The sequence below is a fragment of the Cupressus sempervirens genome, chromosome 2 (assembly GCF_028749045.1).
Source record: "Cupressus sempervirens isolate cs-2001-9-10 chromosome 2, ASM2874904v1, whole genome shotgun sequence".
Taxonomy (NCBI): domain Eukaryota; kingdom Viridiplantae; phylum Streptophyta; class Pinopsida; order Cupressales; family Cupressaceae; genus Cupressus; species Cupressus sempervirens.
The window spans coordinates 675,396,858-675,407,782 of record NC_143119.1 but is presented as its reverse complement, the minus strand read 5'-3'; the positions used below and the strand labels follow the sequence as shown (position 1 = coordinate 675,407,782).

Genomic DNA, 10,925 nt, shown 5'->3' with positions numbered 1-10,925 from the left:
GAGGTGGTTGAGCCACCCAAATTATTGACTTAGGTATCAACAACTTCAGGATTTTGGCTTGCATTCTCTGGAGATTTCTGCACCCATTACTGCCTCATTTATTTTCTAATATTATCAGCTTTGACTTTCTTTTCATCCTCAATTCTACCCGTGTTCATAAAATTCTTGGCAAGATGTCCAAGTTCTTTACAAACAAAACATCTCTTTGTAGTGTCTCTTTTCCTCATGCGATGTTTCACACAGTTTTCTCCAATGTGTCCAAACTCACCACAATAGTGACATCTACATCATGTGTTGTAATCCCGACCAAATATTGCTTTTACAATTTTCTGTATTGGGTCCCATTTCTTGGTCCTACACTCTGAAGATTTGTGTCATTGCTTGTTGCAGTTGTGAGTCTGTCCTTCAAACTTAGGTTTCTATGTGCATTCACTTGCTCTATGAATATGCTTATTGCAATTATAACATGTTCCATTGAAATTTTCTTTACCATCACTTCAACACTTATTTGAAGCATGACATATCTTACCACAATGACTACAAGTAGGTATTTTGTTCTTTTGAGCTCCTTGTTGAGATGATTCACCTTCTTCTATATATAATAATCCAGCTTTTCCTTTGTGTCTATATTGAGTTTTCTCATTCAACTAATTCATGCTTTCTTGAGATTTCATCATTCTGTCATTGGTTTTCTTTTCTATGGTAAGATCATTTTGTAGTCTTTCATTCTCTATCCTTACATTGATAAGCTCTTGATTTGCATCATTGAGTTGATCAATAAAGTCTGCTTGCTAAAGGAATAGTTGTTGAATTTCATTATCCTTTTCTTCCATCTCTTCTTTGGCTTTGTCTTTTTCTTCCATGACTTCACATAATCTGACTAATTGGATTTCTTTCTCTCTTTTCAAATTTTTGACTTCTTCTTGAAGATTGGAATTCTTCTCAAGTAGGTCCTTGATTGCTACATAGCTTCATCTAAATTTCTTTCTGGATACAAGTCTTCAATTCTTTCTTCAATGTAGAGATTGTCATCCATTTGTGTTGCAAGATCTTTCCTTCTTTACAATGATTGATAGAGTTGCTCATTTGTTGTCTTGAGTTGTCTGATACCTAATTCAAAATCCATCTTTTCATTTTGAATAGCCTTTTTTAGACTGTGTACCTCTATTGCCTCTGATCTTTTCTCAAGCAGCTAAACTTCATATGTGAGAGCCAATTGCTCTAATACCAATTGTTGGAAATATAAAGTAGGTTAGGTTACTAAGAGGGGAGGGGTGAATCAGGAACCAATAAAACTTTAACTCACTTCACCAATTAATCCTTCATATATTATTCTGATCTAATTGCATACATGAAAGAATGAAAGTAATAAAACATTCATAACACTTTCACACAAGATATGGTGACCCAAAAACCTTCCAATTAGAAAGCAAAATTGGGCTAGGGATGATACCCACAAGCTTTAGTATTGCAATATAAAGTTGGCATGTTAAGGCTTACAATTGATCACTTTTGGTGATATGCCATGTTAGGAGCAATAATGACTATTAGGTCCACCTTGTAAAAGGATTTACAGACATACAATGAAGTATGCACTCTCTTAGGAGATTTAGAAAAAGACTGTTAAGTCCACCCAATTAAAAGATTTGATTGATGCACCTGTTAGAATGAATCGGTGGCCGATCTTTGATCTGCAACTATGATTTGTTGAATGAGATTCCTTGAATTGCAATTTGATCACCTGATTGTGATAGATAAGTCTTTGTTGTATCATATACTACTTGTAGCCCTCTGTTCACATTCTTCTACTTAAATACTTCTTCACATACTCAATTGAATTACACATTTGGATATGATACAATACATTACATATATATCAATCCAATTAACTACTTACTAGAGTTGGCTACAATTCCAAATTCATCACAATTCACAAAGTTGACCCATTGCTGTAATTTAGGTTCATAAGACAAACTCGGTGGTGTTTTGACACTCGACAAACACTATCAGTGCTCAACAAACTCTAACACTCGATTGAAGTTGAAGCTTGGTCCATACTAATCACTTTGAGTAGCACAAACTTAGTCAACTCTGTATGACAAGGTGAACATTGATAAACTTGGTAGATATAGAATCACTCAGTTGACACTCCATGACTCGGTCAACACTAGATTCACTTCGTTAACACTGTGAGCTTGACAGACACTGTAGAACTTGGTTAACACTATAGAGCTTGCTTAACACTAAGATCTTCATCACTTCTTTTTGATAGCTCGATAGACATTGCTACGCTCGGGCTATGTTGTAAACTATCTTAGATGCATGGTAGACACTATGAAGGTTGGCATGAATTGCATTCTAACTACTTAGCTTGGTAGCAACTGAAACACTTGGTTAACATTGTTGGATGAATGACAAGTTTGGTAGCAATGTATCAACTAACTAAATGTTAAGTCACTAATAGACAAATTCACCTTAATGTCAACACCCTTGGTTTCCTATTCAAATCTTTTCCACCAGAGGTCTTTGACCCTGCAACCCACTGGCACTACCTCTTACAAACCACCCATGCAAGAAGCTTGACCCGCATTGCTAGAGTTTTTTGCCAAGCACAATTCAAATTTTTCATACCTCAAGATATTAAAACATTGTGATATCTAATTACAAAAAGAAAACAAGAGTTGATTGATATTCAACACTCTATTTTTTTTGTCAATAAATTGTATATTTTATTAATAATATTATATGTTTTTATAGTGTATCAAAAAAATCAAAGTTCAACTTCCTAATCTATCATGAAACTAACAACATCAAATCATAGGCACCTACTCCTACTACTATCCTTGTAATGTCCACCTAGCTAAACTATAATATTGGTTATAAATAGTCTCAAAAAAGAAAAAAGTGCAACCACCCATACTCATCCATATTCTATACATAAACAAAATATTAATGTTAGAACCCTATGCAATATCAAACATCTATGATACAAAATTTACACTACCAACACTCCACTCTTTTTAGTTTAGAGGATATATTCAATAATTTGGAAGAGATTTACCTTTCTTCTATAAACTTTTTGCATATGACATCTTATCATTGTATTGATCACAAACCCTTTTTAATTAGATAAATAAACCATAAGAATGAAAAATTAGATAGAAAGAAAACAAGAGTAAATAATGATTGACACCAATTTTAGCAATTTAGAAAGTTTCTTCAATAATCCATAAAAGACTGGTCTCTCCCCCATAACAATCTCTACATACAATATCTCTCCCAAAACAGTTTCTATGATCCTATCATATTAAATTACTCCAAATTATATATTTCAAACAATATCTCTCCCAAAACAGTTTCTATGATCCTATCATATTAGATTACTTCAAATTCTATATTTCAAACCATATTTTGATTAGAAAAGTAAGGAAACAAAGATCAAACGATCTTTCTTGATTAGATAGAAAGAAAACAAGAGCAAAGCGATGTTGAACACTCTAATCCTTTCAACTAGGGAATTCTCTTCAGTAGTCTTTAGTTTAGATTGCTACTTCTTTGGGAAGGCGTAGAAGTGGGTAGAATTTGTTGGTGTTGTATACGCATATACTTGTAGAGAATGGAAGCAAGTAATGCTCCAGCTGTGGGAGCTGTCAAATACACCCAGATGTCTTCATAATCATTTGACACTACAGCAGGCCCAAAAGACCTTGCTGGGTTCATTGATCCTCCTGATATAGGGCTGCATGTAAAGAATATAATAAAATTAAAATGAGTATGTAAAACACCCACATAAAATTGCTCATAATGTAGAAAATCTCTATATACTAGGGAAAAAAAGTAAGGGAATTTGATGTTTGTACGCTGTAATCAACACGCCCATTGCAATGGATGCTCCTACTGCAATGCCTGCCAGTTGTCCAATCTGCACTACAACAGTAAGTTTTAATGGTCATTAGTGCAAATATTCATCTAATTAACATTGGTGTTATATAATATAGAGTACAAATTTATGTTGACATTTCTTGTGAAATTAAAGGATAGAGTAAGGTTCCACTACTAAAATGGTTCTGACCAAAATTCTAATCTCATTTGGTATCTTAAAGGTTTTAGACCTTAGTGAATGACGTGATCAAAGACTTCATCTTCTTCTTCATTATTTATATTCAACAAATTGAGCTACAATCAAAATAAGACAATTTTTTTAAAGATTGAGACTATTGGATTTCTCTAAAATTAAAAATAATGATTCAAAGAGTGATAAAACATAATATGTTATGGTTCAAACCTCTAGATTGAGGTGAGGTTCTACTCATATGTTTACAACTGTATTATTTATAAGTCTGTTTTGCTATATAATAGAGGAGCATGAGGGCTGACAACTCTCTAGTTGAGACTCAATGATTGAAGGGAGTCTACTTCTTAAATGTTGTCTAAGTATGATCCCAACCTCAACTCTTATTGATATATTGGGTGGCTTAAATCTTTATGGTTTGTGTAATCAAGAAATATATCATCACTCTTGCTATCTACTAAACTATTTGAACAATGATCTTAATAGATCCATTTTTTTGAAATTCAAAATTATTTTTTAAACCTAAAAAATATATCAAAAGACTAGAAGTTAAATTGATAAGAATGATGATATGTGATTAAAAACTATTGATAAGAATAATGGTATATGATTAAAAACTATCCATTAAAATTCAAATATCTGAAAACACATTGAAATCAAATCAGAATTATAGACAACTTTGATCTATAATATCTCCTTATATAAAATTTCTCAACCAAAACACCACTTTTAGCTTATATATATATATATATATATAATCCACAAAGTGGATACATCAACTTTGAAAGATGTCAAATAGGAAAAACAAGGACATACAGCTAAAGCATCGATTGATAATGCGGATGCCAAGAACATGATGAAGAAAGAAGCAATGAACTCCACCCAAAAAGCTCTTGCACACCCTGCAGAAGGCTTAGTTGTGGCCAGCTCTCCTTCCACTCCATAAACCATCTTTGCAGAAAAGGTGGCTAAAATAGCACTCGTAAATTGAGTGATCACATAATAAGGCACCTGTTTCGTAATGGACGCTTAAACATCGTACACTAAGACTAAATTCCTACATTAAAAGTGTTAAATAGTCAAAATTGACTTATTTTTTCAAGCTTAATTTTTTCTTTGATATATGATATTTAAGAATGACCAACACACAAAACCCTAAATTTAACCCACAATAGTATTATCTTAAATAATAAATTAAAAAAAGAAAAGGCTGATTTTTTTACCTCTGGCCAAGGGAATTGGCCAGCTGCTGCAAAAGCTATAGTAACTGCAGGATTGACATGAGCCCCAGAAATATGGCCAATGGAAAACACAACCACCATGATTGCAAAAGCTCCTGTGGCTGCATACTCCATCAGTCCAATTCCTCCAGGCATTACTTTCCCAACGGCTATAACACCACATATAGAGAACGTCATTACAAATGTGCCCACCATTTCTGCACATATCTGTCATGAAAATTTAACTTGTTTGAGAAACAATTGAAGGTTGAAAGAGATATTTTATCAAATCAAGAGCTTACATTGAAATTTTTATCAACTAATTAAAGATGGAATGAGTTGCAATTGTCTTAGATATCAAAGATAAAGAGGTAAAATTAACTAGTAGTTTTGTTCTAACACTATTAAAATAGTTTTTTTTTTTTTTAAAATGGAAACATTTTAATATATATGGATATGGGCATCTCTATCTTTATATTAGAGATTGCAATATTAGGAGTAAATATATATCTAAACTAGAAGCTTCATTTGGCTAAGCAGCCATATACAAAAAGACAAATTGCAAAATTGATAAAAAGCACACTATCTAAATATTGATTTGAGAGATTAATTATAAGATTTTTTTTTTTTGTTTAAACAATTGAAAAGAATGACGATTGAGTGAATTACAATTGTCTCATACATTCAAATACTGCTAAAATACTGAAGACGTAAAACTAGACAAGTATGTAGATTTGTTTCAACTATAGACTGAAATATTGATGAAAATGACACAATCTAAATTAGACACAACAAGATAAATCATTTCATTGATTCAAGAGATTACAAGAACTTCTTGATCAATTAATGGAAAATTCTATTAACTAATAATAATAAATTATTATAATTGTTTCAATGTATAAAGATCTACCATACATTTGAAAACTTCTAAAAACTTATTTCAATCAATTGATTGAAGGTCAGATTAACTATGTATGATTATAATTGCTCCATTGTATAAAAGATCTTAGACACATTTAAAGACTTTTAAAAGCTTATCTCCCAAAACTTAACTTACATTAAAATAAATTAAAACTCTATAGAAACAACCTAGATAAAGATATGAAAAAACCCAACAATCTAAATCAAACCAAGAACAAAATAATGCAAATTACTGGGCGAAAGTGGAGTTGGCTAAGAAATCTTCTTGTTGCTGGAGTACATGGCGCAGAGAAGCTCTCTTCTTGGTTATCAGTTTGAATCATTGTTTCTTTCGTGGTGGCCATGGCTTCTCTTGCTTACTTCTTCTTAGATTACATTGACAGTTGAACTCTCATGTATTGAAGTGATAGAAAACAAATTGAGTCCCTAATAAAGGAAAATGGAGAAAGGAGTTTGATGTGGGTTGTGTCATGCTCAATGAGTGCATATGATAACGGCCTGAGATCACACAAGTAGTATGGGAAACAAAGTGAAGCATAAATGTATATACTAAACAGAGCCAAAGAGGGTCACAAGCTTTGCCATTGGTTCTTGGATTGCGAGGTCTTGAGCTTTTTTTATCCCAACTGTTGCCGTCACATTCGGTCATGCAAAAATTTCATGAAGCCAAGGTTGAGGACATCGGTTCACTTTGTTACAGGTATTTCGTATGATTGTCTTTGTACCATCCTTTTCTAAGATTTTGTTGAGTGATTAAGGACACTTTGTTTACTGGTAAACATCATGGTGTGAACAGTTGGATTAGGCTGAGTTCAAGTTTTTCAAGGGATGTTTAGGGTGGTTGTTATAGTTAATTTTATATATCAACAGATTCTAAACGATATATTGGGTTTTGACATTATTTTAACTGTCTTTTTATGCAATTTAGTTGTTTATAGCTATTATTTTGGTTTTAGATGGTAAAGTTGAACATTGGATGTACATTATCGGTGCAAGGGTCAAACCATCACAATTGATACTGAACTGCATAGTCTTCTGAGCCAAATTCATTGACCCATGTTTAATGAGTAGTGGTTCAAATGAACCCATCTCTCATAAGAATGGATTGAACACTTAGGACTTGTTGCACCTAGGTGATTCTCACAGAGGTGAAGCATTATACTTCTTTGGAAGTCACCCATTCTAGTATTACTCCAATTCAAGCCCGCTTAACAATTGATATAATTAATTTGTACAAATGGTGTACCAACAAATTTGTACTATTGATCTAATTACTATTTTTTTTTAATAAATAGATGGCTATAATCTTATAGATGATTTTTAGTTTGCTAAATCTAATGTATGGTGATTGAGGCATAGAGGTAACTAGCTCTCTTCTCTACAATACTCAAAAAACTAGAATTGTAAGGTATTTCAAAGTGTGAGGTATTAAGGTCAGACTTGATATTTAATATTTTTGGTCTAAAGTTTAATTAGTAGTTGTTGCAATATATTGAAGATTTGATTGGTTTATGTTAGTAGTATGACAAAAAAATAATTAGTAACAAATATAATTATTCATATAATATTTGATATTAAATTTATTGTAAATGATAAAAGATCATAGATTTTTATTTATTTATTTATTTATTCATATTTTCGTAAATTAAGTATATTCAAAATTTAACATATCACAAATAAAACTATTAAATAACATACATAAAATAGAGGATGGTTTGACATCGGTCGAAGGAAAAAAAGGCAAATCCTCTGTTCCTTCTTTTGATATGTCTTTATGTTCTCAAAAGACTGGACCAAAATGTAAATCTTGATGGTCTATAACTTCTTGGGTTGTTTGCCCTCTTGTTGGGAACTTTGGTGTGTTCCTCTGTTTTGTCGGGTGGTTTCCCACAGTTGTATTTTGATCCTCATTGTTATATCTTTCTTGCCTTTTGTTAAAAGATTTTGGGTCCTTTCAAACCCTGTTTTTACTTAATCAAAACATACATAAAATAGATATATAATAGTGAATTGTACTTGAGATTGAAAAATACATTTTAGAATTTAGAAAGACCATAAATATGAAAGATTTTGAAATAATAATAATAATTAAAAAATAAAATCAATAAATTAATCCTACCTTCCACTCTAAATGACCATGTATCTTTTATCAAACTAAACTTCCACACTCTTACTTGTGATTATATACTTCGAACAATCTTTCAAATTGAAAATATATAAAAATGCATTTTATTCCTAAAGATATTAAGCTAATTATATTATATAAATGAAATCAAGTCGGTCTTCCATTTAAGGAATAAAACAAGGATTTCATTTACAAGTATAGGTTCCATTGTTGGTATGAACATATATTTTACTAAACTAATGAACTTTTCACAAGTTGTCTCAAATTATTATGTAAATAATACTCTTTCAAGACACTTATCATGTGCATATGTTGGGTTATCATAATGTTTTCTCAATCCAATTTTATCCTTCTTGAAGGATTATTGGACACAAATATCATATTAGAAAGAAGGAAAAGTTTGTTTGATCACTCGATTCCTTTACTAGTAGAATCAAGGGTTTTCCCTAACTTTTTAGATTTTTTTGGATATGTTATCTAGCTTTACATCTAACTTTGTTGTATGAATATACAAATTAAACTTATTTACTCATTTTTTTTTCAAATTGAAATATTAAATATAATTAATATTTTTTAAATAAATAATTTAATAAAGTAAATCTATATGACTTTTTCTAATAGATTATTTTCTACATTTTTTATTCTGATCTTATGGAATGATATAATCTAATCTAAGATAGGGGAGAGGACCCAGTAGTTGAGCACCCTAACTTCGTGCTTCTCAAAATCATATGTAGAAATTTCAAATTGCTCCCATTTTTTGATAGTAGCTTACTTAGCAGGTCTCCTACTTATAACTAAGGTCAAATTCACATCATCAAATATGGTGCCACATTAGCATGTTTTTTTTCCAAGGTGTCCAAAACAACCCCCCAAAAAGTGAGACCAATCATAGTGCATCAAAGAACCCCATACTTGTGTAGTTGATGTGGCATCACACTATTGGTTGTTTTTTGGGAAAAGGGACACATTTCTTTCAATTATGAGTAGTTATCATTAGCATGAACAACTTTAAAGTCACAACTATTGGTACAATCTTGTCAAAAATGTTGGATATTAAATCAGCAAATGTGAGTGTTAAGTTAACAACTCTTATCACAACCATTGGAATGTGCTCAGGTACTGGGTCCCCTCCCCTATGTATCTTGAAAAATAAGAAATTGTAAACATCTAACAAGAGATAATGAATTTACTTCCTCAAGTGTAAAAGAAGTCTTTAGTTACTAAAGCTATAATAACTATTCAAAGTAAAGAACCTAGGAAAAATATGCTTGCCGGAAATGTAAGTTTGTGCTATTAATTGTTTGACTTCATATATGTCCTTCTCTATAGTATCTAAGATACTCACTTGATGATAGAAAAGAACAAGAATACTAAGAAATTTTGGGAGTTGTACGTAATAAGATTAGAATACTAGAAAAAGCATAACATAGAAGTCTCTAGAAGTCATATAAAAGAACGTAATGTTTATGGTGATTATACTCTAAAAGATTTATCATTTAGAGGTAATTCATTATTTAAATGAAAGCTCTTCTAATATATGGACATATATGAAAGAATATAAAGAGAACCCATAAAAATAATGGTTAGAGGGGAACTTCTAGCTGGAGAAAACAACACCAATGGTTGAATTTCTAAAAAGAAGAATGGAAACTTGATTGGGACATTATATATAGGATTAGTTTAAAGATTACAAAAGATTTATTAAGATTCATAGTCAAGACTAGTTCAAGCAATGTCAATAAAGAGAAAAAAGAGAAGACAAATTATTATCTAGTTGAAATTAATTGCAGATGTCAAAAGATGTTAATTTTTTCCCTTTTGGGAATATTCTCACTTCTTTGATAAGAACTATTACCTTGGTGACCCTGCAACATAAGTGTAGGTAACCTAAGGTGATCCTAAGGTCTCTTAAGTATGTAGTTTAGGATATGTATATGGTTTTTGGGGCATACCAAGATACTTTGGATGCTAATTTAGGGGCTTGAACAAAATGGTCAAGGGGATGAAAAAGTTAGAGACTTGTCATCAAACTCTAAACTATTGAGAAAGTGTAATTTTCAATGTCATGGTTAATGAATCATATTACCATATCATTAGGTTACCATAAAATCTCATGAAAATTGAATAGCACTTACATATATTCCTTCTTGGACATATTAATCTACACAATAGATGGGTACTTTTCCCAAAAATGGTATTATGGGACTCATGCTTACTTGTATATAAATTTTTATTGTCTTGTGTCTAAAAATATAAAATATGAATTATAAATTATTTCAATAATATTTTAATTAATCAAAGGGTATGTGCACTAAGATGAGGGAGCAAAAAATTGTTTGACTTTTTGGCCCCCGTTGAAAACTTAAGTTCGTCATATAAGGTGCATACAAAAATAACACACATTAATAGATTGAGGTGCATGCATAATATTGCACACACTGATGAGTTTTGTGTGCCAAGCCTTATGCTTGGTCACTTGAACCTATTTGGTACTAGCTGAATGTTTCAATAAGAGAATTGTCTTTATTTATAGTTCTCTAACTCCCCCCACTTTGATCAAATGTTTCAAACTCAAGTCAAGATA

The 10,925-nt window shown here is 31.4% G+C and overlaps 1 protein-coding gene across 2 annotated transcripts in view; it reads right to left on the bottom strand.

The window, feature by feature from the left end:
• Positions 1 to 3,196: 3,196 nt before the first annotated feature.
• NIP7;1 (NOD26-like intrinsic protein 7;1) overlaps positions 3,197 to 10,925 on the bottom strand; it is a 58,201-nt gene continuing 50,472 nt past the window's right edge. Inside the window, exons 1-5 of one of the 2 annotated variants that reach the window (XM_089815019.1) lie at positions 6,447 to 6,618; positions 5,296 to 5,520; positions 4,889 to 5,083; positions 3,861 to 3,922; positions 3,197 to 3,739 (exon numbers count right to left, since the gene is read on the bottom strand). In XM_089815019.1, coding sequence (XP_089671145.1) covers positions 3,535 to 3,739; positions 3,861 to 3,922; positions 4,889 to 5,083; positions 5,296 to 5,520; positions 6,447 to 6,557 — 798 coding nt within the window. In that variant the 5' untranslated portion in view covers positions 6,558 to 6,618 and the 3' untranslated portion in view covers positions 3,197 to 3,534. Of the gene's footprint in view, positions 3,740 to 3,860; positions 3,923 to 4,888; positions 5,084 to 5,295; positions 5,521 to 6,446; positions 6,619 to 10,925 lie in introns of those variants that run through there. The other variant, XM_089815020.1, reaches the window with a different exon arrangement.